The 25,028-nt window shown below is 43.4% G+C and overlaps 1 protein-coding gene across 5 annotated transcripts in view; it reads left to right on the top strand.

The window, feature by feature from the left end:
* Positions 1-20,560, top strand: part of RBM6 (RNA binding motif protein 6) — a 106,314-nt gene extending 85,754 nt beyond the window's left edge. For 3 of the 5 annotated variants that reach the window (XM_078077913.1, XM_078077924.1, XM_078077925.1), the window contains 14 exons: positions 4,675-4,735; positions 6,729-7,001; positions 7,404-7,564; positions 8,780-8,877; positions 9,564-9,606; positions 9,747-9,828; positions 10,073-10,158; positions 10,686-10,832; positions 11,920-12,015; positions 13,183-13,443; positions 15,607-15,681; positions 16,602-16,699; positions 19,425-19,554; positions 20,314-20,560. In XM_078077913.1, coding sequence (XP_077934039.1) covers positions 4,675-4,735; positions 6,729-7,001; positions 7,404-7,564; positions 8,780-8,877; positions 9,564-9,606; positions 9,747-9,828; positions 10,073-10,158; positions 10,686-10,832; positions 11,920-12,015; positions 13,183-13,443; positions 15,607-15,681; positions 16,602-16,699; positions 19,425-19,554; positions 20,314-20,439 — 1,737 coding nt within the window. In that variant the 3' untranslated portion in view covers positions 20,440-20,560. The remainder of the gene's footprint in view (positions 1-4,674; positions 4,736-6,728; positions 7,002-7,403; positions 7,565-8,779; positions 8,878-9,563; positions 9,607-9,746; positions 9,829-10,072; positions 10,159-10,685; positions 10,833-11,919; positions 12,016-13,182; positions 13,444-15,606; positions 15,682-16,601; positions 16,700-19,424; positions 19,555-20,313) is intronic. The other 2 variants (XM_078077921.1, XM_078077922.1) reach the window with 2 other exon arrangements.
* The last annotated feature ends 4,468 nt before the right edge of the window (positions 20,561-25,028 follow it).

Here is a 25,028-nt window from a genome sequence, read left to right as displayed (position 1 = left end):
AGTTTTTGCTTGAACACACATTTTCAGTTCCGTTGGGTATATACCCAGGAATTGTGAGGTCATATGGTACTTTTATGTTTTAACTCTTTGAGGAATCACCAGGCTATTTTCCATAGACAGCAGCTGCACCATTTTACATTCCCACCAGCAACGTATGAGAGTCCCAATTTCTGTACACCCTTGCCAACATTTGTAATTTTAACCCTTTTTAAAAATTTTTTTCATTTTTAAGTAATCTCTGCATCCAACGTGGGGCTCAAACTCACAGCCCCAGTATCAAGAGTCACGCACTCTACCAACTGAGCCAGCCAGGCACCCCAACCCTTTTTTGATAATAGCCATCCTAAGTGGGTGTAAAATAGTATCTGATGATTTTAATTTGCATTTCCCTAGTGACTAATGATGTTGAGCATCTTTTTATGTGTTTGTTGCCACTTTTATATCTTCTTTGGAGAAATGTTTATCCAAATGCTTTGCCCATTTTTAATTGGGTCATTTGTCTTTTTGTTGTTGTTCTAAGAGTTCTTTATACTGGATTCTGGATATAAATCCCTTATCAGATGTGTGATTTGCAGTTATTTTCTCCCATTCTGTGTGTTGTCTTTTACTTCCTTACCATGTTTTTTACACAAAAATTAATTTTGATAAAATCTAATTCAGCTGTTTTTTCTTTTGTTGCTTATCCTTTGGTGTCAGAAATCATTTGCCAAATCCACGGTGATGAAGATTTACGCCTGTGTTTTCTAAGAATTTTATAGTTTGGGCTTTTATATTTAAAGCTTTGATTTATTTTGAGTTAATTTTTGTTCATGCTGTGAGGTAAGGTTGCAGCTTCATTTTTGGCATGTGGGTATCCACTTGTCCCAGCATCATTTGTTGAATTAACTATTCTTTTCCCGTTGAATGGTCTTGCACCCTTGTTGGAAAGCAGTTGACCAGAGGTCTGTAGTTTATTTCTATAGACTCTCAGTTTTATTCTGTTCTATATTTTTATCCTTATGTTAGTACCATGCTGTGTAGCTCTGTAGTAAGTTTTGAAATTGCTAAGTATGTCTTTCAACTTTGTTCTTTTTTAAAGTTCTTTTGGCTATTGAGTGTCTTTTGCAATTCCATATAAATTTGAGGATCAGCTTTTCCATTTCTACAAAAAGACCATTAGGATTTTTATAACATTTAACATTTTAATAGTGATTGCCTCTACATTTTGAGATTATGGGTAATTTCCCCCCCTCTCTTATACTTTTCCTATCAACTATAATACCCATATATTGTTTCTTTTATAATCAGGGATGGAGGGAGCTAGCATTAAAGGGACAATTTTGAACTCTATTTTTTTTTTTAAGATTAATTTACTTTTGAGAAAGAGAGAGCACGTGAGCAGGGGGAGGGGCAGAGGGAGAGGGACACCTCTGAGATCGTGACCTGAGCTGAAACCAAGAGTTGAATGCTCAACTGACTGAGCGACCCAGGCGCCCCAAACTCTATTTTCTGTTAACTGGCAGAAAGCAAATGTTGATATCTGATGTCAAAATTACATGGCTATTGCCAAAGCTGTTGCTTGAAAGAACAGAATGGCTTGGTTACATTGTCCCCTAAGATGACAAGCCACTTGTTTAGCTGTCTCAGGGGTTCTTGTAATTTCTGCGCTTTATTGGAAGGATTGAGTACCAGCCCTGCATATGCAACCTTTGGCCTGATGTGGAATCTACCAACTTAAAAAAATACATTTATAGCAGTATTATTTGTAATGTCCCAGAAGTCGAAACAACAAAATATCCATCAACTGCTAAATGGATAGACAGACAACACTCGGTACAGCCCTACAGTGGAATGCTATTTGGCAGTTAAAAGGAATGAAGTGGGGCTCCTGGGTGGCGCAGTCAGTTGAGCCTCCGATTCTTGTTTTGGCTCAGGTCATGATCTCAGTCTCATGAGATCAAGCCCTGCATCGGGCTCCGTGCTCAGTGCAGAGTTTGCTGAGATTCTCTCTTCCTCTGGCCCTCCTGCTCGTGTGCCCGCGCTCGCTCTCTCTCTCTCTCTCTCAAATAAATAAATCTTAAAAATAAATAAATAAAAGGAATGAAATGCTGCAATGCGCTAACATGGATAAACTTTGAAAACACTATGCCAGACATAAAATAATAAAATACCTTATATCGCACTATTGCATGGGACTGGTGGTAAGAATGGGAAATGACTCCACTAGGTTTCTTTTTGGGCCAATGAAAATGTTCTAGGGGCGCCTGGGTGCTCAGTCAGTTGAGCATCTGCCTTCGGCTCAGATCATGATCCCAAGGTGCTGGGATTGAGCCCTGCATCGGGCTCCCTGCTCAGCGAGGAGCCTGCTTCTCCCTCTCCCTCTGCCTGCTGCTCTGTCTGCTTGTGCTCTCTCTCTCTCTCTCTGTCTGTCAAATAAATAAATAAAATCTTTAAAAAAAAAAAAAAAGTTCTAAAGTGAGATTGTGGTGATGGTTGCACTCTACGTATACTGGAAGTCATTGGGGGTGCCTGGGTGGCTTAGTTCGGTAAGCATCCAACTCTTGGTTTCAGCTCAGGTCATGATCTCGGGGATCGTGAGATCGAGCCCCACATCAGGCTTCGCTTTCAGCATAGGAGTCTGCTTGAGTTTCTTTCCCTCTCCCTCTGCCTCTCTGCCCCTCCCCCCTCAAATAAATAAATAAATCTTAAAAAAAAAAAAAAAAGAGGGACACCTGCGTGGCTCAGTCGGTTAAGCGGCTGCCTTCGGCTCAGGTCATAATCTCAGGGTCCTAGGATCGAGTCCCGCATTGGGCTCCTTGCTCATCGGGGAGCCTGCTTCTCCCTCTGCCTGCTGTACCCCCTGCTTGTGCTCTCTCTCTCTCTCTGACAAATAAATAAATAAAATCTTTAAAAAAAAAAAGGAATCATTGGACATTTGAAACAGGTGAACATTATGGTACTTAAACCAAGATTAGGATCCTGACTCCAGTGGCACTTACAACTCTTCTGTAATAACAAGCAGCCTCCAAATCCCAGTAACTTAAATGCACAGACATATTCTTCATTTAAGTTACATGCTTGTTCTGCTCCATGACCCCTCAATTTGGGACCCGGCTGGAAGGAGCAGTCCCAATGTGGCACTGCTGTCCCCCTGGCTAAGGGAGAGAATGAGAGGCTCATTTTCCCAACCAATGGCTCTCAGAGCTTCTGCCAGGCCCGTGCAGGTCATGTTCACTCACACTCTGTTGGCCAAAGCCAGACACATGGCCAAAGCTGCCAACGGAGAGGGCAGTGCACTCACCTGCAGGGAGACACCACCATTGCTTGACCGAGGGCAGGGCTGTGTGTATGATCCGTCCGTGCACCGAGAGGGGAACAAGGAAAAAATCGACTGTAATGACTTTACTCGAGTTTGTGTGAATCACTTAAGTGATAGTTTGTGGAACAGGCCGGGTACGTGGTGTGTGCTGTTTACTCATTAGCTTCTGCTGTGGTGGTTATTCTCCTCCATCTGGCATGCCCTCCTTGCTCACCCTACAAGGCCCTACTCAAATAGCAGCCTTTTCTTCACAGTTCCTGTTCTTTGGTTTCCAGCCAGTCAGCTCTCTGTCCTCGTACTGCTTGGAAGCTCATTGGCAAAAGTTCAGCGTCTTTGGGATTGGCAATGTGCTTACCTTTTTATTCATAGGTTCAGACAAGAACTACATTCACATTGCAAAGTGTCTCTTCCCTTGTTTGGGCGAATGAATGTTCCTTTTCCTTTTAACATCCTCAGAAGAGCTGCCAGAGGCACTACTTATGTATCTTCCTCTTCTTTCCTTGTCCCTTTTTTATTTATTATCAGTTTTTTAATATTTTATTTATTTGACAGAGAGCACAAGCAGGGGGAGTGGCAGGCAGAGGGAGAGGGAGAAGCAGGCTCCCCACCGAGCAAGGAGCCCAACTCAGGGCTTGATTCCAGGACCCTGGGATCATGACCTGAGCCAAACGCAGATGTTTAACCGATTGAACCACCCATGTGCCCCTCCTTGCCCCTTTTTTAAATCAGGGGAGTTGATCATCAAGAATGGCCAGTTCCAGCCCAGCCTGAATGGGGCTCTCATAAGCAGTTTAGGACCAAATGTTGGATGCAGACTATGAAGAGCAATGGCTTTGGGGCAGTAGTATCGTATAAACCATTTAACAGTCCAGTTTTCCTAGTTAAGTTTATTTCCTGTAGAAATCTTGTCTCTCGGGGCGCCTGGGTGGCTCAGTTGTTACGCGTCTGCCTTCGGCTCAGGTCGTGACCCCGGGGTCCCGGGATCAAGCCCTGCATCGGGCTCCCTGCTCAGTGGGAAGCCTGCTTCTCCCTCTGCCACTCCCCCTGCTTGTGTTCCCTCTCTCGCTGTGTCTCTCTCTGTCAAATAAATAAATAAAATTTAAAAAAAGAAAGAAAGAAATCCTTGTCCCTGACAGAGGCATTTGGGGCTGCTCGGGGGTCCACGTGCCCTGTTAGAAGGCAGCTCTCAAACAGCAGCTCCTCACATTCTGTCTGTCAGCTCTGATGAGTGGGGGGGACATCAGATTTGTTAGGCTTTACGGTGATCTGGGATATGGCTCATTTCTTTCATGTTTGGCAGGTGCTATTGTGTTGGATATACATAAGGTTTTTTTAAATGTTTTTGTCAAATTGAAGTCTTTCCCTTTCCCATGCAGTGTAAGGCCAGCGTAGCTGGACACCGATCTTCATGTTCACTCTGCAAGTGCCCAAGGGAAGGTGAGTGTTGGTAGAGGTGGTGGTGGTAGTTTTTATTTTATGTACTGATCAAAACAAATTTCATGCTCTCTTTGGCTTTTAAGAGTGGTCATACCTAAAGACAAGTTGATCTGTAAAGCTCTTAAAAGTGCAATGTGATCTCTAACTTCATGTGACCTGTTAGTGAATGATACTGGATCTCAGTTCCACCAGGGGAAGGAGATGGGTTGCCAAATCCTCACATTGAGGGAACCAAGTGGGCAGCTGACCAGAGGTCAGTAGTAGGTTATTTAGAATACATTTAAGGATGTTAGGTTGAGAAAGATTCTCCGTGGCATTCGTCCATGTGACCCTTATCCCCCACTGCTTTGGCGTTACTGAGAATCATCTGTTATCGGGATTGTTTTCTTATTTACGCTCTATATAAACATTTCAGGATCTTCAACAGAAAAATATTTGTAAAATAACAGTAAAAAATGAACAAGAGAAAATAATCAGGATTGAGGGTATATGTTGTTTTTATAAAGGAATAAACCTACCAGCTTCTCAGTCACTTAAGTAAATTTCTCCAGAGAACCTTTAGGTAGGCAACCTTGAAGAGTCTGTCAAAGGCATCTGTAGCAATGACTGTTTTTGTTTGTTTTTCTTTTTTAAAGATTATTTATTTATTGCAGAGAGTGAGCGAGTGCACAAGCAGGGGGAGCAGCAGAGAGAGAGGGAGAAGCAGGCGCCCTGCTGAGCAGGGAGCCCGATCCCAGGACCCTGGGATCGTGGCCTGAGCCAAAGGCAGATGCTCAACCAATTGAGCCACCCAGGTGCCCCAGCAATGACTATTATATGCCTGTTTCTGATATTACCCCTTCAGGAGAGCTAGGGCATGACCATAAAATACAGTTCAGTTTAGGGATCCAGGTAGCCTTCTGAAGGACCTCTTTGTTCCAAGTTTAGGACTTAGTATGTCTACAAAGAATTTCGTAGCTGGGGTTTTGGCCTATAGTGGAGATTCTACTCTCTAGTGAGGACTGTGAAGCAGGTGTTCTGAAAATCTTTAAGGAAGGCTCTAGATGGTGTAGAGACCAAACCAACCTGTGAGAAGGTGAGTAAGTAACTGAGATTTTTAGCTTGTATTACAATTCAGATTACGCAAAATTGTGGGTTTTTTCCCTGAAGAAAGGCTTGCTTTCTCAGTATATTCTAACAAATGAATGGCTGGTTTATAAAAATCCTTGGGTACCATAACACTAAGAGGGCTAAGACAGCTTTAACCTGAAAACATGTAAAACAGGTGTTCACTAGTTGCCTATCACTGCTGTTAAGTTATCTCTACATTGGTCCTATAGAATGTATTTTTTTGAACTACATGGCTTCCTGTGAACCCTCCCAAGAATTGAATTCGTTGCAAAAATATGTTCCTAATTAATTGGACAAATTGTCCTGCTATAGAAAGAGATTGAGAATGAATCATTTATATTTTGAAGGACATTTGCTCATTACAATTATTTGCAGGTGAATGAGCTATATGCAGGTAGGTCTGTTAGCTTCCCCAGAGAAGAGGGGACCTGTGGTCTTACAGAATTGGAGACAGCTGTCTTAGTACCATAACACTGGAAGAAGCAAGACTCCTAGACACATACGTTTGGGATATATGTTTCTACCAAACTTCTGGCAAGGGTCATAGCTATGGTAATTTTGTTCCCAAATCTGTTCTTATCATTGGTGTTAATAGTCAGGCCCAGCATCTCATGAAGTATTTCTTATATTTAAATGTTTGGGAAGTGATAGAAAACTCGTAAGATGAAATTTTTTAAGTACTTGAAGGGTTTCTTTGAACTATTTCATGTGCTGTCTCATTGGCCTGGCTTAATATCTGTTAGAGGACTTTTTTGTAGGTATTTCTGAGACTATTAAAACCATTCCAGTATGAGTATTTGTTAGCAGGTAAGGAGGAATCACAGCAGTAGTGTTTTTTGGATGAAACCTGCTGGAGATTCTCTTTCTGTTTCTGTTCCTGTAGTGACAGAGGCCAAGCAAGAATTAATAACCTATCCTCAGCCTCAGAAAACATCCATACCAGCACCATCAGAAAAACAACCCAACCAGTCCCCAAGGTCAGCTGATAAGGAACCTGAACCCAAGAAGCGGGAAGAAGGACAAGAACCACGCTTGGGACATCAAAAGAGAGAAGGAGAAAGGTATCTGCCTCCTCGAAGGGAAGGGCTCACCTTCCGAAGAGACCGAGAAAAGGAGCCATGGTCTGGGGAGACACGCCAGGATGGGGAGAGCAAAAGTAAGTGTTTTGTCAGGGCACAAACCAGACTGTGACCACCGCAGTTCGAGTATAGATGGTCTGTTTTGTGGCTAGGGACCAGGTGTTTCTCACACCCTAGTAAAACTGCTCAACCTGATTGTTAGAGGCTATTGCTTTCTGCAGGCCTTGCTGTACCATTTGGAGGAACCTACATCCTCCAAATAGCAAGTTGCTATTCAAATGCAGCAAGGCATCATTTTAGATTTCTGAGTATTGGTGAAGAAATGTTTGAAGTATATGACCCAACATTGTTTTATAGAATCAGCCTTGCTGGAGCAGAATAGCATCTGCAGTAAAAAAAAGACAATCAGGCTCTGAGGGCTTTGGAAATTAACCTTTCTCTCTTTCCTTGCTCCTCCCATTTCTATGTGGTTTGTTCAGCAATTATGCTAAAGCGCATCTATCGTTCCACTCCACCTGAGGTCATAGTGGAAGTGCTGGAACCCTACGTCCGCCTTACTACTGCCAATGTCCGTATCATCAAGAACAGAACTGGCCCCATGGGCCACACTTACGGCTTTATTGACCTCGACTCCCATGCGGTAAGTTTCCTCTGCCTTGGAATGGCCAAGGGACAGCTGGCTATAGAAACCTGAAGAAGGTTTGAAGGACTTCCTTATCATTGGAATTCTCATGTGCTACCTGGTATCAAAACCCTCTTGTTCTTTCCTTTGGGTTTAATGCTCATTCAGAGGAAGGGACTGCCTTTGAAAGTTAGAATTCTGAGCATTTTTCTAGATTTGGTTTTGTCTTTTGGCATTTACAATGTCCAATTAAAATAACATGAGAACTTAGGGGCACCTGGGTGGCTCAGATGGTTAAGCGTCTGCCTTCGGCTCAGGTCATGATCCCGGGGTCCTGGGATGGAGTCCCGCATGGGGCTCCCTGCTAGGCGGGGAGCCTGCTTCTCCCTCTGCCTCTGCCTCTCTCTCTCTCTCTCTGACTCTCATGAATAAATAAATTTTAAAAAAAAAAAATTTTTTTTAAATAAATAAATAAATAAAATAACATGAGAACTTAGTTACTTGTGAAGAATCTGTGTACCGAACCTTGCAAGATTTAGCAAATTTTCTAGTTTCTTAAATTTGTTTTGCTCAGCCATAGATGGTTTTATATTTGATGGTAACAGAACATTTCCTCTTTTTCCTTAAAATGTTGTTTAAGAGATTCTTGTGGCTTGAATTTTTAGTTGTGGGGCCCTTTTCTATGGAGGTAACAGGAAAGTAATAATGAAAATCATTGGTATTTTTCTTTTTTAAGATTTTATTTATTTGAGAGAGAAAGAGCACGAGCTGGGAGAGGGGCAGAGGGAGAGGGAGAAGCAGACTCCCCACTGAGCAGGGAGCCTGATGCTGGGCTTGATCCCAGGACCCTGGGATCATAATCTGAGCTGAAGGCAGATGCTTAACCAACTGAGCCACCCAGGCACCCCTTGTTGGTATTTTTTAGATTTCATGCTCAGAAGTCACAAGGGACTTTGTAAACTGGATCTGATGCAATGAGAGTTGCAGCCTAAAAGAAGAGAATTTGAATTTCTGATATTAATACCAGAAACTGATGTTTACTATGATCACTATTCTGATCAACCCTTCATCAAGAGTTGCCTGTTTTTGCCAGGGTGCTCTTACTATTATAATTACAACCAGAACATAATGTTCAGTAAATTTTTCTTTTGAGAAGAAAATCCACATTCAGTTCTCTTTCAAAGGACATGGCCTTTTCTCTCTTTGTGCTGCAATGTGTCTTTGGTTTCCCAGGAAGCTCTTCGTGTAGTGAAGATCTTGCAGAACCTTGATCCACCATTTAGTATTGATGGGAAGATGGTAGCTGTAAACTTGGCCACTGGAAAACGAAGGTAAGGCAGAAGAGTGGGGCTCCTTTCTGATTCCCCTACTCAAGTTTTTGGGAGGCAACTCTGAAAGGTAGAGATGGTAAGACATGGTACCTTCCGATGTGGATTTCTTCAGGTAGTGTGCATGTTTTCTTTTTATGAAGCTTGCCTTATTCTGACTTTAGTTGTCTTTTTTTGTTGTTTTTGTTTGGTTTTTCCTTAAATAGCAGCACTAGGTACTTAAGTGCCTTCCCTCTTCACTGCCTGGTATCTTTGGGTTCCAAATGATGATACCGTCTTGGATGTGCAGAAATCTCGATACATCCTTGCGCCTCAGAATCCTAAGAAAATGCTGTCCTGACTCCCCATTCCTCTGACCCTGGTCATGCCTCCATGGTACTGGGAAGTCTAATTCCTCTTTACTCCTATACTTACCTTGACCCAGGAGTGGTAACTGGGAAATGGCTGCATCAGAGAGGCAGGCTTGCAGGAATGGGGCAGATCTTGCTCTAGCACCCTCAACTCGTTTGCTGTTTTGCTTCAGCATTAGCTTTGTAGAAATCTCTGTACTGCCAGCCCTGCTTGCTCTGGGTTGGTTTCTTTCCCTCCAAAATGGGGGAAAGTTAGTTTCTTGGCAAATCTGTAGGGTTAGGCAATCCTCAAGTGGCTTTTTGTAGCAGACTCAAGATGTGTTGTATTATTTGTTGCAGAAATGATTCTGGGGACCATTCTGACCACATGCACTACTATCAGGTAGGCTTCAGCAGTTGGGGAGTGCTCTGTCAAAATCCTCAAGTGACTGAAAGAGTGATCTTGAATTTTCTTCAGTGGGTGACTGTTAAGGTTAAGAGCTATCAGAAGTTCCATAATTTTAACTAGCCTTTCTGTGATAGGGTAAAAAGTATTTCCGAGATAGGAGAGGAGGAGGCAGAAATTCAGACTGGGCTTCAGATACAAATCGACAAGGACAACAGTGTAAGTCACTTGTTTTATTTCTATTGCTCTTTGTGGCTTGACTACTCATTAATTGAAATCTTTGTGGTCACAAAGTTAGCAAGAGATACTGTTGACTGGGGATGCACATTCAGAGAGAGCACCATCTACAGGTTCTGCACCTGTTTGGGTTGGCCAGCCCCATTCCTGGGTTGTTCTCAGTGAGTCCCCAGCCAGGGCTTCACTGGACAGGGACTAACATTGGCTCTGGTTTTATTCCCACTAGCATCATCTGACTGCTACATATATGATTCTGCTACTGGCTACTATTATGACCCTTTGGCAGGAACTTATTATGACCCCAACACCCAGGTGAGTTTTTGGTTTGTTTACTTTATCAATGATTCTTTTGAGAAAAGTACCTATAATTTGTTACTTTGAAGATTTTATTCCCTGGATTTTTTGGTTGCTCATTACATGAAAAGTAGAAAAGTTTAAAACTTATGGAAGTTTAAATATTTCTCCATTCCTGGCAGCTGCTGTTATACTGTCTGTATCTCATGTCTAGTCTGGTGTTTTTTAAAGTCCACATCTTATATTGAGTTGTATTTATTGAGTTGTGTTCATTCAGGATTTAAAGATGGTGACCTTTGTGTTAACTGTTACCTATATGGCATTATAGGTAAGAATAGTGCTGCTCTTGGAAAAATGGACAGTGAGTGGTCTGGATGTGTCCTGGCCCCTGGAGTGGGTTTCAAGATTGTTTGATGTGGTCTCTTCTTAGGCTTGTGAGGGAGAGAGCTGTTCTTTCTCCCAGAAGGGAACTTGTTCCTTAGACCTAGAATTAACTGGGAAAGTGAGATATTCTGTAGACTTAACAGTTTCTAACTGTATTGCAGCAAGAAGTCTATGTGCCCCAGGACCCTGGGTCACCTGAAGAAGAAGAGATCAAGGAAAAGAAGTCCACCAGTCAAGGAAAGTCAAGTAGCAAGAAGGAAGCATCTAAAAGAGATGGCAAGGAGAAAAAAGACCGAGGAGTAACAAGGGTAAGAGAACTTGTAAATCTGCTCTTTACCAGACAATTACAGATTCAAATAAAAGAGTCATAGAGGAGATCTAGGGTTGAGGTGTCAAGTTACCAAAAAGCAGGCAATCCCCTTGCCTCTTACAGCTGGTGGTAACTCTTTCACAAATGCAAAAACTGTGGGTGGTAGAACAAAGTGACTCAGCTCAAACCCTAACACCTGGGCTCCGCACAGTTTCACTTTCCTACACCCCCTCTTCAGTGCTTGACTCTGTATACATGTTTCTGTAGGTGTAATTGTAGCAGAGGTTACCATTCTGTATTCTCTGCTCTGTTTATATTTGATCTTAAGTAGTTTTTCCATGGTTTTATAATACTCTTTATTATTTTAATGCCTGTATGGTAAAAACTCACAGTAAAACTGTACCCTTATTTTCATCAATCCTGCATTATTGGTCTTTTCTTTCTAGTCTTATTCTGTTGTAGTATGCATCATTCAGCATTTTATTTCTCCTTCTAAATTACTTCCTTAGGATGAACTTTCAAAATGGAAGATGTTGAATATTTTGGTATCTCCTGACATAAAGCCAAATTATTTTCCAAAGAATTACATTGATTTGCCCTGGCACCGATTATGCATTAGTGAAAATGGATGAATTTGCTTGTGGCTCAATTTATAACTTGTCTGTTTCCCCTTCTAATACTGCTAGTTGTTTATCTAGAGATTCAGAGAGAAAATATGTGTGTGTTTCTGAGAACTTAGACTTTAGAGTTCTGCTGGCTTAATATTTGGATTCAGCTTTTGCCACTTTTCTTTCCAACCATATTCCCAGTCATTTGTAAAATGAGGGTATTAATGCCTATCTGGGAGGGTTGTAGTAAAGGCTGAGGACAGTAATGCATATAAATGTCCTATCTGTTGCCTGACATATAGCGATCACTCAGTATATACTGAATGTTATGTTTTCAAAGGCTTTTTATTTTTGAAATCATTATGGCAGCATTACAGATATTTCACAGATTAGGAGTTTTGGAAAATCTGATTAATTTCAACAGGGTTCTTAACCCAGCTTTTATGAGTATCATGTAAGAATTACGGGTTTAATCAGTTTCAGGAAAATGCCAGTGAGGGGACAGCCCCCCCAGAGGACGTCTTTAAGAAGCCCCTGCCTCCCACTGTGAAGAAGGAAGAAAGTCCTCCACCAGTAAGGCTAAGCCAAGGCCCGGGGCTGGGGCTGGGGCTGGGGCTGGTTCTGGTTCTGAATGGGAAGGGAAGTTCAAAGGCTGATGCTTCACTTTGGTGTTGGTCCTTTTGTTCTACCTCCCAAACAAGGACTTTTCTTGAGTATGAGCATGAGATAAATGTTCCTGCCTGCTAATAGGGATATAACTGGAGAATCAAGGCAACTTTCTGTCTTCTTTCTTTGTACCCTGCACCATTCCCATCAGACAAGGGAATGTCTGGGCCTTTTTAAGTTATAATCTTGGTCTTGTTAATCCTTCTCTTCTAAGAGACCCATTTTCCTGGCTCTGATTTTTCCTGCCTTTCAGTGCTGTGTAAGAAGCTCAGATGTGGAGTGCGTGCATGGTTGTTTTTACAGTTTACCTATCTGGCCACAGTCAACAATGCTAAAATAGGTACCCATTTTTTAGATGCATTAAAGTGATGGTCTCCTGCAATCACAGGTGATTCTGATTAAATGTAATATGTAGCAGTAGTGATCATGCTTTATTTTTTATTTCGATTGATCACAAGCCAATGACCATGCATCATTATTTCACGGTTCCTATGAACTATTGATAAATACTCTGCCTGTGTCACATTACTAGTTCAGTTCATTGTAGCCTCAGTCCTAACCATGCCTTTGCCTTTGCCTCACTCAGGAGCTGAATGTCTACCTGAGAGCTTATTCTTCGTTTGCTTATTCTTCGTTTGCTTTTAATCCACCTCCTAAATCCCTTTTGCTGTAGGGCTTACTGTAGCCTTAATAAAGTTTATCTTTCCTTTTCTCCATGGGTTATAGTAACTTGAGGGGTTGCTGCTATCTCTTCCTCTTTGTAATTTGTAACTTTTTAACTCTCCCTACCTCTTTGTCAGTTCCCCTTTCCCTTTTTTATCTTCACTGTTCTGTTGCTAGAGTCACGTCTAAGGGAATCTTTCTGGTTTATCTCAACAATCCAGGAGAAAAGTCAAGCTTGAACCATGTTGCTTCTTTGTGGGAAATGAGCAGTGTGGTCAGTGGGCCTATTTTGAGCCCAGTTCATTATTCAAACTGAAAGAGAAGAAATGAGATGCCATCCTGGAATATCCAGAAAACAGGCCCCACAATATAGGTTGAGGTTAGTGTTAATCTTTGGCCTTCTCCTTCCAGCCTAAGGTGGTAAACCCACTCATTGGCCTCCTGGGTGAATATGGAGGAGACAGTGACTATGAGGAGGAAGAAGAGGAGGAACAGGCCCCTCCTCCACAGCCCCGAACAGCGCAGCCCTCACAGAGGGAGGAGCTGACCAAGAAGGAGAACGAAGAAGATAAACTCACTGACTGGAATAAACTGGCTTGTCTGCTCTGCAGAAGGCAGTTTCCCAACAAAGAAGTTCTGATCAAACACCAGCAGCTCTCAGACCTGCACAAGGTATGGGGAAGGGGCCCTGACCTTTCAAACTCTGGACTCTTACCATCGTGCATTACAGTCCGATTTCAAAGTGAATTGTTCCTCCACCTTTTGTCATGAGTCGCTTTGCATTAAGGCTGTGCCCACCTTCAAAAACCTTGGAATGTAGACCCAAGGCAGGCAGCATGGCTGGGGTCTGGGGCACCAGACACGGTGGCCATGCTAAAGACAGGAGAGGAGGGCGTCACCAAGTAGGAAACTTATTTGCTGAGTTTCTCATCAGAGCTCTTCCATTAACCTAACAAGTGGACCTCAGATAAGCCTCTTCTCTTCTGTGATATTTGGTGGCTTCCTCTGGTTCTGTCTAGTTCTGATACTGTGCAGTTTTCCCAAAGATGGGTCACATTCTGCCATCCCTTCCTGTGGTGAGTCGCCGCTATAAGCCGCGGCACAACATCTATTGTTGGAGTGTTAAACTGACACACGCTGGTCCTCCCCTGCAGTATTCCCGTTCACATGTACTGACCAAAGAGTGGAATACTGGACGAATAAAACCCCTAGATAGACTCATGTTCTCAGTATAGGGTGATTTATTTCACACTCCTTCTCTAGCAGATGTTGCTAGAGCCGGTGAGGAGATCGGATTTAGACTTTCCTTCAATATAAAATCTAAAGTCTTAATGTAGCTAAAAGCTGAGAAGCTCTGCTTTTGGTAATAGGCACACCTCTTCTCGCCCCTGCCTCTGTGGAGGCTCTGCAAAGTTTTTAGGGGTCTGAGAAGTTCCTCACAATCCCTGCAACAGATTACCTCCCAAGTCCCTTTGACCTGGAATTCTGAGTCATGAGACTGACACATTGAAATATCAGCTCTTTGGGGGGCGCCTGGTTGGCCCAGTTGGTAGAGCATGTGACTCTTGATCTTGGGGTTGTGAGTTCAAGCTCCACATTGGGTATAGAGCTTAATTTAAATAAATAAATAAATAAATAAAACAAAAGGATATATAAAATTAAAAAAATAATAATAGAGGGGCGCCTGGGTGGCTCAGTTGTTAAGCGTCTGCCTTCAGTTCAGGTATTGATCCCAGCATCCTGGGATCGAGCCCTGCGTTGGGCTCCCTGCTCCACGGGAAGCCTGCTTCTTCCTCTCCCACTCCCTCTGCTTATGTTCCCTCTCTCGCTGTCTCTCTCTCTCTCAAATAAATAAATAAAATCTTTAAAAATAATAATAGTAGATTTCAGCTGTCTGATGAAAATGCTAATAAATGGCTAATATCAGGAAAGAGGAGCCAGAAATCTGGTGAGTCCACAAATTGAACTGACCCTGGGACAGTGGAAAGTGGACTATGGTACTTTTTCCTTTCCTTGTAGTGATCCAGTGCAAAGAATCCCCTGTCCATACAAGAGCTGTTCTGGACCCCTTAAGTTTCTTAATATATGCTCGAGGGTATTGTGTAGGAGAGCCATGCTTGAGAAGTGTGGGACCCTTAAGGAATACAGGACTCTCAGAGCAGTCTTTTTGTTCTTTAAGGACCTTGGGTTCTCCTTTTCATGTTTTTCTGGGGGCTTGAAAGAGTGAATAGTGTCTGAGAATGGTGGAGGGTAGTGGTAGTGGTAGGAAGAGCATGTGGGCATTAAGTTTTCTTCACTGGTGTGCTCAGATTCCCCTCTCATAATTTTTACTTTAGATAAAGACCTATAAACCAGTTTTGTGTTTTCTACATTTTTAAAAAAGTTTTATTTATTTGAGAGAGTGGGGTGTGGGGGCAGGAGGGGGGAAAGGGAGAGAATTTCAAGCAGACTCCCTGCTGAGCACAGAGCCCGACTCGGGGCTTGATCTCACGACCCTGAGATGACCTGAGCTGAAATCAAGAGTCAGACACTTAACTGACTGAGCCACCCGGGTGCCCCTGTTTTCTACATTCGGGAAGTAGAATGAAGGGCTCTCTTGTGCCACACCATGTAACTAATCTGCGTGACAAGCCAGCATAACAACTTGGGTTCCCATTGGTGAGCCTAAAGCCAGTCTAGTTAGGAACTGTTGATTGCAGGATACAGTGATCACTCAGGAGAGGTGGTCAGTGAAAGAAGCCACAGTCCTAAAACAGCTGTTGGGAAAGGCCTAGAGGCATTTTCTAAGACCACTTTTTCTAGACCTGTTACTCATAGAACTTTCTCTCTTCTCAGCAAAACCTGGAAATCCATCGGAAGATAAAACAGTCTGAGCAGGAGCTAGCCTATCTGGAAAGGAGAGAACAGGAGGTAAGTTTTGATGAACCTGTTAACTCCCTTGACCCCAACCCTTTTTACTTTCTGGTGTGGAATTTGTAGGCTGTGCTGAAGACAGAGAATGAAGAGGCCCTAAAAGATGGTGTATACATTTATCAAAACTCATCAAACTACATTATAATGGGTACACTTCATTATTTATAAATTAGACCTTAATAAAATTGATATATATTTTTTAAGATTTTATTTATTTATTTGACACAGAGAGAGAGCACAAGCAGGGGGGAGTGGCAGGCAGAGGCAGAGGGAGAAGCAGGCTCCCCGCAGAGCAGGGGGAGCCTGATGTGGGACTCGATCTCAGGACCCTGGGATCATGACCTGAGCCAAAGGCAGTCGCTTAACCAACTGAGCCACCCAGGCGCCCTGATACATATATTTTAAAGGTGGTGCTAGTTCAAGGTCTCCAAACAGGTCAAATAAATAGCATTTTTCTTTCCTGCCCAGCTTTTAAAATCAATGAAGGAGTGTCGGATAGGGCTGCTGAAGTACCATCCTTTACTGTCAGAGGCTGAGTTAGTAGAAGTAGTTTAGTGTTGGACTTGCTACCTAGATTACATAATTAGGCAGACTCACCTACATAGCCACAAGCTTCACTGCCCGGGCCAGGTCTTATGTGATGGGTAGGAATCTCCCCATGGAGGTCTACTGGAGAGCACCTCCTCCTCAGAAGAGGTAAACACAGCTGTGAGACAAGCCCACCAGCTCATTCTTCTCAAATTTACCAGAGAAGCCACTGCTTTCTCAAGAAGAGTATATGAAGGAGCAAAAGATTCCAGGCGTTAACAGTTGAACTCCCTTCACTTTAGAAGGAATATAAGGAATAAAGTGAAACTTCCCCACCACTCAACTCCCTTAAGTGGAAATCTCAGATCTGTTATTCTGCTTACCAACAGGGAAGGTTTAAAGAAAGAGGAAGTGATCGCAGGGAAAAGCTCCAATCTTTTGACTCTCCAGAAAGGAAACGAATTAAATACTCCAGGGAAACTGACAGGTAAGCCAGGAACTTTTCATTCAGCCTAGGCCTCAAGGCCGAATGGTGAAACCATCTTCTCCAGCTATGATGCTTTTTTCTCTCTCAGGGATAACTGAAGTCAGCAGGAGCAGGTTCTTTTTGAACTCCTTGAACATGAGGTTCACTCCAACCTCTGACCACCCAGCTTTACTCGGAATATGTGTGTTTGCATGGAAGTTTGGCTGGCTATTTAGCTGCTCAAAGCCAGGGCTGGAGTGGCCATGGTTGGGAACTCTTTCTCTCCTCATCAGTAATGCTGTACCTCCTATGGACCTGATAAGAATGTCACACTCTCTCAGGCTTTTTCTCTAGGGAACCTCCATCCTCACACATAGGTGCTGAATGAGTGGTTGGTTGCTGATAGACCTATATGATCTCTAGATTCCTGTGCTTATTTCCAGTCGGGTAGTTGAGAGTCGTGAGCCCAGCAGAGTTAGATAGAATTTGTTGATAACCCATCGTGTCTAGGTACTGCACTAAGTGCAAGGAATACTCAGGTGGACAAGACATATATTGTCCTTGACTATCTGAACACAGAATAAGGAAGGTTTAGGTGATGCTGTGTCTCATAAGGCAGGCAGAATTCCAGTGGAGAATGGGAGGGCATTTCATTTGGAGGAAATGGCATACGCTGTGGATGAGAGAGATGGAAGTCATATGATGCATTTGAGAAATTGTAAGTAGCTTGATGGAGGCCAGCTCAGGAAGTTCATACTCCTTGAACACCATGCTAAGACTTTGTCTTGGGGCAGTGGGACGTTATGAAATGATTCTAAGGAGGGTGTTGATCTGATGAGACTCAAACAGGTCTTTATGTTGGGCTAAGCAAAAGAGCAGCTAGTAGCCAGGGTAACTTATGCCTGTGGGGATGGGGGAGATCATTGATGGAGAAACGCCCCAAAGGAGGGTTGATGAGGTCTGGGATTGTGGCATTCTGACTTATTTGCTCACTGCCCACAGTAAGAGATTATTTTTTAATCATGGCCCAATAATCATGTGTGTGTAAGTACCTGAAAAAGAAATCTTCATGAAAAATACTTCCCTAGTGTGTGCGATAAACTCTGGTATTTTTATTCTAGCCTTTTCTGTTTGCTTTTTTTTTTTTTTTTTTAAGGATGAGTGACTTTTTTAAAAGATTGATTTATTTATTTTGAGAGAGAAAGAGAGTGAGAGTGCGCACACACATGAGCAGGGGGAGGGGCAGAGGGAGAGAGAGAGAGTCTCAAACAGACTCCCTCCTGAGCGTGGAGCCTGACATGGGGCTTTATCCCAGGACCCTGAGATCATGACTTGAGCCAAACAAGAGCCAGACACTCAACCGACTGAGCCAGGTGCCCCTGTTTGCATTCTTAAGAAGTGCTAAGGAAGGACCGCTTAATCAATGTAACATCCCACTAGGTCATTCTCTGCAATTTGAAATATACTGGGCTAAGCCAGAGGTGAAGCAGTCATTCAGGAGGAAGAAGGACACCTTAGCCCTGAGTGAGCTGGGCTGGGTGCAGAAAGACACCTTTCTGTATTCTTGGCACCCATCATACCACATTCTACTGGTTCCCTTCCTTCTTAGTCTTCTCCCCTGCTTTTCATGGTTTTCTGGGCAGCTCCAGATATTCTCCAGGACTCTGCCCTCAGTGCTGTTTAATTCTTGCTGCTCCACCCTCTTTACCTAGACTCAAGGCCACAACCATCACTAACAAGCTAATAGGTCCCTATGACTCCATTCTAAGGCAGTTTGGTTTTCTGAGCCCAAAATCACTATTTCCACTTACCTCCTGGGAATGTCCTTTTGGAGACCTCTTAGGCTCCTCACTCTAAACAATTACTCAGTATTATATTCCATATCATACTCAGGTCCAGTCCTGCTAAACCTGCTGTGTGTTCCTCTTTCAGAGTAGTGACATCACTGCATCATGGCCTGCCTGGTCTGACCCAGTCTTCCTCCTTTATGCCCTGTATCATTACTGGCCACATCCCTAATTAAGCTTTTCCCCCTTTCTAGCTTACCTCCAAATTGGACTCCTTACTCTCAGTCTCTCTTCTTCAACGTCTAGTGTACTCTCTACCCTGGCACCAAAATCATCTTTGTGAACAGAAATCTCCTAAAACTTGCCTTTTTGTGAAGGCATACCTTGCTTAGAGGGAGGTCTGGAGTCCAGGGTTTTTGTTTTTGTTTTTGCCTGAAGGATGAAGTCCAGAGTCATGATTTAGCATGATGTTTCAAGGCTTTTCAGTCTGGCCCAGGAAGCGTTTTGTCAGTTCCTACCATTCCTCTCCTGGACAAATTGTATTCTTTCACTTCTTATTTGTGGCCTCCTTTCTTCTCATGCTTTTTGTCAGTTCAGATGTGCCCTCTTGTTGGAATTCATCATTTTTGGTGAAGCTCCTTCAGAGTTTGTCTTCTCTGATGTATTTCCATAGGAGATGTCCCCTGGTGCCACATCCATGGCTGAGCTCTTCACTGTGTTATAGGCATCTATGGACATACTATCCTTCTCATGTCCTTCCCCGTGAACAGGGTTGGGTCTTGGGCATCTCTGTATCCCCAGGACAAAAGCCTATTACATAGATAGCAGGTACTCAGAAATATTGCCTAATATACTTAAGAGGAAGCAAATGTGAATCAAGAGGACAGAGGTTTTTATTAGGCTCACAAATAGGTCACTTTGAAAGTGATGGTATGTAAGTACATCTGCTCCTTTCGCAGTGATCGCAAACCTGTTGGTAAAGAAGGAATCGACAGTAGCAACAAAGGAGGCTGTGTCCAGCAGACCACTGGCTGGAGGAAGGGGGCGGGCCTCGGGTATGGCCATCCCGGATTGGCTTCAGCAGAGGAGGTGAAATGGTTTCCATCTTTTGGGGGTGGCGTGAACCTGGAATATACTTAACTTTCTCTCACTCTGTGGCTCAGAGCTGTGTCTTTGCCGTTTAGCTGGGCTTTCTCCACTGCCAATGAAGGACACAGGAGCTGAAGGAGCCCATCAGTCTTGATTATTGGATGATAGCTAGGCATTCTGGGCCCTTTGTAATTTTGGTTGCCGGTGGGAAAGGGAGAAAGAAGTGGAAATGGGGCTCATCTTACTCTTCCGTGGAGTAAGAGATGGGGCAGTATGGTATTCAGGCAGTTTGAGACTGACGAATCATTTGGTGACAAGAACCAGGGAACCTGCAATAAAAGGTATAAAAGCATCTCTGAGAGGCATCATCATCAGAGGAGCTAAAATGGCTAAAATCTGAGGAGCGTGAGGTTAGTCCTGGTTCTCATGAAGGGCTCTGCCTCACTTATTTCGGGAAGAAAAGAGAGCAAAGGTGGTAAGAGGGAACAAGGCCCATTTTGTGTTGGCTTGGTCCCCCTCTGAAAATGCCAACTAGAGGAGACTGGCTTCTCATATGTCTGGTATTATTAAATCCTGTATCCTGAAGTCATGATGTCACTACCCTTCTTATTCATCTTGGGTTTTGTTTACTAATTAAACATTCTAAAAAATTCCCCGAAATCCTGATCCTTACTGGTCCAGAAATGCTTGTAATCAAAGGCCAGCCCTGAGGCTTATTAATTGATAGAGCCCACTTCATTGTTTGTCTTTGTGTTACAGACTGAAGGCCGGATGAGGGGGCCCAGTGTGGGGGCTCCGGGAAGAACCAGCAAGAGACAGTCCAACGAGACTTACCGAGATGCTGTGCGAAGAGTCATGTTTGCTCGGTATAAAGAACTAGATTAAAGAATGGAGACAAGTCCCATAGGACACAACCTCCTTCTTGTTTTGTTTGTCCGTCTCTCCTTTTGTTTTGTTACTGTTCTTGCTGCTAGAACTTTTTTAAATAAACTTTTTTTCAATGTGATTTTTTTTTTTTTGGTGGTTATATTTTTCTCCCATAGATGGGTGGGGGTGGGGCTTATGGTAGGAGGGAGAGAGCGCCTTGGTGCAGCCCATTTGAGGTGCACTGAAATGGCAGCAAGTGCTACCATGAGCCCTGAGACACCACCTGTTCTCAGTGTGAGTGGATGTGTTGTGGTGACCTTTGAACTCTAGCTTGTGTGAGTACTGTCAGATTTTTAAAATTATTTTCCTAATCTAATTAATGAAAACTGCATCTCATTATTGCTTGCTTCTATTTCTTTGGTAACTACTGAGACTGAACATATTTCCGTATGTTGGTTAACTGCTGATTAGACCTTTGAAAGTCATCTTCTGACTTCCCCATTGTTGGCGGGGGTTTGGGGGGAGAAGCAGTGTGGTAGCTCTTTTTCTGGGTGCCTGCTGGGAGCTCAATGTGTCACATGTTATGATCACCACAATGCGTTGGCATAATAAGCATTATCACTCCCCTCCAGCTGCTACCCCAGGTTTTCATTCCCTCCTTGGCTAAAATTCTCCAAAGAGATGTCTTTGGACACCCTCTTTCAAATCTTTATTAATTTTCTACCATATCACTCATACCATTTCACAGGATTTGCTTCAAAAGAGAGGGTTGTTTTAAATTTTTTTTTTTAATTCTTTGCAGTTAATGGGGCGCCTGGGTGGCTCAGTCGTTAAGTGTCTGCCTTCGGCTCAGGTCATGATCCTGGGGTCCTGGGATCGAGCCCCGCATCAGGCTCCCTGCTCAGCAGGAAGCCTGCCTCTCCCTCTCCCACTCCCCCTGCTTTGTATTCCCTCTCTCACTGTCTCTCTCTGTCAAATAAATAAATATTATTTAAAAAATAAATAAATAAAATTCTTTGCAGTGAAAAGGACTATATCCTATGAACTATTAAAACTTTAAAAAATGAGCCTGGGTGGCTCAGTCAGTTAAGCAGCCAACTCTTGGTTTCGGCTCAGGTCATGATCTGTGTCCTAGGGTCAAGCCTCGTGTTGGGCTCCTTGCTCAGTGGAGAGTCTGCTTGTGGATTCTCTTTCTCCCTCTCCCCAGCTTGTAGTCGCTCACTCTCTCTCAAATAAATAAATCTTTAAAACTTCAAAAAGTAATTCTTCCAGATAACAGAGTACTAAGAATTGCACTTTTCAGATGTCTCCGGAGGAGTGTTTTTTAGGAAGAGAACTGCAGGTTTAGAAGAGTTTGTTGATGGTGTAAGGTGGGAGTTTGTAAACTCACCTATCAAGGTGGGGCGCCTGGGTGGCTCAGTCGGTTAAGTGTCTGCCTTTCGGCTCAGGTCATGATCCTGGGGTCCTAGGATAGAGCCCCACGTTGGGCTCCCTGCTCAGTGGGGAGCTTGCTTCTCCCCCTTTCCCTCTGCCCCTCCCCATGCTTGTGCTCGCTCGCTCGCTCTCTCAAATAAATAAATAAAATCTTAAAAAAAACCAAAGGGCACCTGGGTGGCTCAGTCGGTTAAGCATCTGCCTTCGGCTCAGGTCATGATCCCAGGGTCTTGGGATCGAGCCACACATCGGGCTCCCTGCTCAGTGGGGAGCCTGCTTCTCCCTCTCCCACTCCCCCTGCTTGTGTTCTCTCTCTCTGTCAAATAAATAAAATAAAAACTTAAAAAAAAAAAAAAAACTTACCCATCAAGGGCCAGAGTCAATATTTTAGACTTTACAGGTCAGATGATCTGTGTTGAAACTATTCAGCCCTGTTATTGTAGTGAGAGCGCAGCCATAGGCAATACATAGACAAGTGATTGTGGCTGAATTCCAATAAAACTTTCTTTACAAAAACAGTTTGCAGGCCAGAATTCGCCCACGGGTCTAAGGGCGTAATCTGGTTGCATAAGGCAGAACCAAGGAGAGCTCTGTAAAAATAGCATGGAGGTATTAGCATTTTGGAGGGGATGGACAGTGAGGGGTAGGAGGTGTAAGGGGAGGTAGGTATATACCAAGGAGAAAACATTTCTAGCAACAGGAATGATAAATGTGAAGTTAAATTGTTTGCCATGCGGTGTCCAAATATAATCCCTTTTTCTTAATCTTTAGTAAGTCTTTTACCCCTCCCAAAGGGAAAACAAACAAAATCAGGAGCACACTGGCTTAGGGATCAAGAGCCCCAGGTTCTGGGCCTTGCTACCACTAGTGCAGCATTACAGAGGATGGGCCATTGGACTCTCAGCTGCAGACAGATGTAGTCCAAGAGCCCTTCTGGTCTGATGGCCTGCAGGTACCTCTGTGGTGCATCTCTTTTTCTTTTTCTTTTCTTCTCTTTTTTTTTTTTTTTTTTTTGAGTACATCAATGAGTACGTCAGAATACTTTTTGAAAGCTGGTCCAAGTTTGTCCTAAACTGGCCAGACCAGGTTTTCCTTCTAACTTTGGGTTATCTGTTTGGGCCTAAACTGTGGAACACATCAAATGCTCCACTATTGAAGACTCCTTTATGGGCTGCTTAGTTAACACCAGTTATTGGCTGCCCAGCAGAAACACCATTGAGGTTTTTTTTTTTCACCATTGAGTTATTAAGTGGTCATTCTATGAATGTTTTGAGAGCCTACTCTACTTGTCACTGGGGCTAATAGCAAGATCAGTGTTGGTCTGTGTGCCCATGGGACTTAGTCTACTGAGGAAGATGGACATTGAGCAATTCCTGATGTGATGAGAGACAGTACAGCAAGCTATTGGCAGCATCTTCCCTGAAGAAAGTGTTAAAGCTCAGACCTCAGACTAGTTTGCCTAATTTTGTTTTCCAGCTTTATTTTGCCACTTAAATAGAAATTTTGCTGTTGGAAATAAGGTCTAAAGTGCTCCGTATATTTTTAAGGCAGTACTTTGGGTATTGAAAGTTGGAATGGAAATGAAAAGTGTGTCACCCTAGCATGTCCCTGGGCAGTTCCCTGAGGCTTTGATCAGAATGCGAGCTACCTAAGGGCAGAGATCTTGGGTGATTTTCTTTACTACTGTATCCCTAGGGACTAACACAGTAGGCAGCCAATAAATGAGTGAATAATGCCTTGTTCATAGGTCTATAGAAAATGCATGTTGAATTAAATTTTGATTGCATATCTCTGTCAGTTTTTCAAAGCCCATCTTTGACAAAAGAAATTAGTTTCTTGATATAGGCAAGAGTTCTCTCATGTAAGTCTTCTTTACTTATTCTGGATCAGTATTTCCCCGCCTGAGATCAAAATATGTGAACTAGTTTTATTCTTTTGCCAAGTGGTGGAAAATTAAGGAAAAAAAATAAGATCATCATTTCGTTAAGAGGACTTTTTTTTTAAACCTCAGAACGTTAGGAAAAGCAGTCTTTTTTTTTTTTTTAAGATTTTATTTATTTATTCATGAGAGAGAAAGAGGCAGAGGGAGAAGCAGGCTCCTCAAGGAGCAGAGAGCCCGATGCGGGACTCGATCCCAGGACCCCAGGATCATGACCTGAGCCGAAGGCAGACGCTTAACCATCTGAGCCACCCAGGTGCCCCAGGAAAAGCAGTCTTAAAAAAACTTTGCTCAATATTGAACATACATGGCTTTATTTAAAACAAAAAACGGGCGCCTGGGTGGCTCAGTCGTTAAGCACCTGCCTTCAGCTCAGGTCATGATCCCAGGGTCCTGGGATCGAGCCCCGCATTGGGCTCTCTGCTCAGCTCAAAGCCTGCATCTCCCTCTCCCACTCCCCCTGCTAGTGTTCGCTCTCTCTCCGTCTCTGTGTCAAAATAAATAAAATCTTTAAAATAAATAAAACAAAAAACAGGGGTGCCTGGCTGGCTCAGTTGGTGGAGCATGCGACTTTTGATCTCGGGGTTGTGGGTTTGAGCCCCATGTCGGGTGTGGAGGTGACTTAAGAATAAAATCTTTTTTTTTTAAGATTGTATTTATTTGAGAGAGAGAGAGTGAATGAAAGCAATCGGGGGAAGGAGAAGGACAAGCATACTCTGCACTAAGTGCGGAGCCTGCCATGGGGCTCAATCCCATGACCCCGAGATCATGACCTGAGCCGAAATTGATAGTTGGACACTTAACCGACTGAGCCACCCAGGCGCCCCAAGAAAATAACTGACTGTTGTCTTTGTTTTCTTTCTTTATTAGCTTGGGACTTGTTAAACTTTCCCAGACCCACATCAGCTGCCAGACAGGCTTTTGGGGGCACTGCTCTGGAGCTCAACCCAGCAAGCACCTCAGGGATACTCAGAAGTGCTTGTTGAGGGCGCCTGGGTGGCTCAGTTGGTTAAGTGACTGCCTTCGGCTCAGGTCATGATCCTGGAGTCCCTGGATCGAGTCCCGCATCGGGCTCCCTGTTCGGCAGGGAGTCTGCTTCTCCCTCTGACCCTAACCCCTCTCATGTGCTCTCTCTCATTCTCTCTCTCAAATAAATAAAAAAAAAAAAAAAAAAAAAAAAAAAAAAGAAGTGCTTGTTGAACTGCTTTGGGAACAAGGCAGTCAACTGCTAGTG

The sequence above is a fragment of the Halichoerus grypus genome, chromosome 1, assembly GCF_964656455.1.
Source record: "Halichoerus grypus chromosome 1, mHalGry1.hap1.1, whole genome shotgun sequence".
NCBI classification, from domain to species: domain Eukaryota; kingdom Metazoa; phylum Chordata; class Mammalia; order Carnivora; family Phocidae; genus Halichoerus; species Halichoerus grypus.
The sequence above is the reverse complement of the archived record's forward strand: the minus strand, read 5'-3'. Positions and strand labels throughout refer to the sequence as shown.